Raw genomic sequence first — 3,198 nt, 5'->3', positions numbered from 1 at the left:
GCGTCTAAATTCTCACCTGCCTTCAGCTCAAAATTCTCTGCAATGTGTTGGAGGTTTTGATAATACATGTTATCCAGGAGTAGTAAATTGAAACGACAGAAGCACAACTGAATACACAATTAACAAGCAGCCCATTCCTAACGAACACACACACACACACACGCACACACACACACACACACACACACACACACACACACACACACACACACACATACATATATATATGTATCTTGACGATCAGGACCGAAATCCAACACATAAACATGCAGATTGTGATGATAAAGGGAACAGAAACACCTACTTTTAAGAGAATACGATAGAAACGTAGAAGCAGTAAGAGCAATGTTAACAACAAAAAACACACAACAAAACCACCGAATAAGAAGTACAAAAAATAGCAGCACAGCAACAAAACTAAGAAGGCAGTGTAGACAGACTTGTTCAAAATATGAGCAACAACCGACATCAGTGAGGCTACCAACAAAGGTTTGGAAAAGGAAAAGAAACGAATGGCATCAGATACAAATTAAACCTATGAATGGGAAACAATATTAATTCAACACTGAATTTCTACAAATCAAACAATTCTAATTGAGTTTGGAGCAAAACATTTTAATAACATTCAACTTTTCCAGACAAGAAAGAAGAAAATACAAATGAATAATACTTGAATAGAACTTGAAGTTTTCATCTCAGCACTTCAGGCGTTTATTTAAAGCCAGACCTGTCCGACATTCTTAAGTATAATAATATTTTGCTTTGGGTGACTTGATTCACAAGATCAAGAATAGAACGTTTGGTTATGATTTCCAGGAAGGCTACATCTGCAACACTGGAAGGCTACAAGAAAATGTATACACATAATAACAAAACGTTTTATCCGCATATTTTGAAGATGTAATCCAAGAACGCACTTTTCACTCCTAGGGCGTCAAAATGGCCTCATTGCCATTGCGCTCAGAAAACATAGTCTATTATTATTTTATGGCAGATGAAGTTATTTACACAATGATTTATCGATGGTCAATATAAACATTATTTCCCGCAGAGACAACAGCCTAGCTCACAATTATAAGTGTCTGTAGACCAAAGGCTTGTATTGTAATATCCGAAAACCCAAGATAGGGCATACTTCCGGTTCACCACTAAGCGCATCATTTGATTCTATTTGGAACCAAATGTAACACAAGAAGGAAAATGTTGACCCCGAACTCCACAGTGAGGCTGTTCGCCCGTTGTGCTCTTTAGCGCAGAGAAGGTTCAATAGAGAGCAAAGAGCGGCGGCCATGACAGTGTCCGATCTAGGATACTTTTACAATTCCAGTCCATGCAGTAGACCCACTATCTCACTGTAGTGGTATGCACAGCATCACAGTCACAAGAGGGCGGGGCTTGTTTAAAAGAGACCCTCCCATTCACTTGGTGGGCGTAGCTTTTCCTCGGTTTCTCCGCCTTCCTCAAAGCAGCTGCAGTCTTGTCATCTCGTGACACAATGCAAGGGTTCCCATCTCCCCTGTCCTCGCCTTTTTCTCCGTCTCCTTCTCGTTCTCCTGTTCCTTTCTCCCTTGCTTCGGCACCTCGATTCGTGATCACGTAGTCATCCTGTTTTAACTCTCTGTCTTTCCCAGTGAATGAAAATCTTTTTGAGGGCGGCACTGCGATAGATGTTTGAACTTGCCCGGCCACAATGCCGGTATATGATTGGCTGACTATGACGTCAGCACTACCTCCGCTGCTACTGCTATTACCCATGCTGGAATGTTCGGGAATAACGAGGTCGTTGCTCTGCAGAGTGTGATGACGGAGTGACCCGTTAAGAGGGATTGTCTCATAGTTGGTAGCGGTGTCGTTTGAATCTTGCCTGGGAGGAAAACGATGGAAGTAAAGTTATCATACAATAATTCCGATCTAATGAAACAACACAAATGCTTACGTATAGCCGTAAAGGGCATCCCAAATGTCGTGCGCCAGATAAAACCTTCTTCACACATAAAAGTTAACGATTTGAAAGGCACACTATCAACAGGGCCCCAAAATTTAAAATCGCCCCTGAAACGCCCAGGAGTGGGAAAGACAGCTTTCTTGAGAGAATTAATTTCATTTAAGCTGTTTTTTTAATGAATACCACGATGGTGCACGGCTATTGGGACAACCTGTATAATAGCATAATATGAGTCACCACGTGGTTCAATTAGGCACTCGTCAATTTTGGGGCATGTTGAGTTATTGGTATCAACTTAAAGCCTGTTTATTTGTTTTGCTTTCTATGAAAAAATACCTATCTATTTTGAAAATAGGTCGAGATATTTACCATTGAATGAGTTGAGGGTTACCTGGTTCTAGAGGTCAAATTAGTGAGAAAATGGTCGTTATAGTTTGGTGACTTCCAAAGTTTGAGAGTCCTTGAACACTGTAAATTTACTTTTTGTGCTTTTAATCAACGTTTTTCAGTAAAATTCCTCACAACAATGTGTTTTTAACAGGATATAAAAGAGGTGGAGCCCGAAAAATTCAATACAACGTATCGAACAGGCCGAAATTTTATTATTTGATTTGATTATTTCTACGAATGCCAGAGGCCTCACATCTTTTTGTCTCCAGAATATGCCCGAGGCTCCCATGAGATACCTACTTAACTAAGAAAATCGCAAAACTATGACATTCTTTACTACCTTTACGAAACATTCAACAAGACGATAATGAGAGCTACAGGACAAAAACTCGTATGTGTATTTTCCACGGAGACCATGATAACCTGTATTTGGAAGTATTGTGTCTGCAGGGTTACGAACTAATTATAGCGGTTGCTGTCTCAATATTAAAAATGTATGTTTTAGTAAGAGTTTTGCGGCGCTCACAACTGCATAAGGTCATGCAAGTGCCTGGGACTCAAGTTGGTCGTTTGCAAATTAAGCATTTTCAGTTTTGGTTCGGATTAATTTTTTATTTTTGCTCGGGTCGCGGCCGAAGCCAACTCGTCGATTTTAGGACCACGAACGAATCTTCAACATGCGCAAATTGCACACGTGACCTCAGAGATTAGTTTTTCTATGATCCGAGAAGGCTAGGTGTTCGATTTTACCTACCCTAAGATCAGGGCTTTGGCTGAAAGACAAAAGCAGTAAGAGAGAGAGAGAGAGAGAGAGAGAGAGAGAGAGAGAGAGAGAGAGAGAGGGAGAGGGAGAGGGAGAGAGA

The 3,198-nt window shown here is 40.7% G+C and overlaps 1 protein-coding gene across 4 annotated transcripts in view; it reads right to left on the bottom strand.

Moving 5' to 3' along the window:
- Positions 1–594: 594 nt before the first annotated feature.
- LOC101851742 (pyrokinin-1 receptor) overlaps positions 595–3,198 on the bottom strand; it is a 149,531-nt gene continuing 146,927 nt past the window's right edge. For all 4 annotated transcript variants that reach the window (XM_005101208.3, XM_013084130.2, XM_035970496.1 and 1 more), the window contains exon 11: positions 595–1,864. In XM_005101208.3, coding sequence (XP_005101265.1) covers positions 1,345–1,864 — 520 coding nt within the window. In that variant the 3' untranslated portion in view covers positions 595–1,344. The remainder of the gene's footprint in view (positions 1,865–3,198) is intronic.

Source organism: Aplysia californica, unplaced genomic scaffold (genome assembly GCF_000002075.1).
Source record: "Aplysia californica isolate F4 #8 unplaced genomic scaffold, AplCal3.0 scaffold00274, whole genome shotgun sequence".
Lineage (NCBI taxonomy): Eukaryota > Metazoa > Mollusca > Gastropoda > Aplysiida > Aplysiidae > Aplysia > Aplysia californica.
The sequence above is the reverse complement of the archived record's forward strand: the minus strand, read 5'-3'. Positions and strand labels throughout refer to the sequence as shown.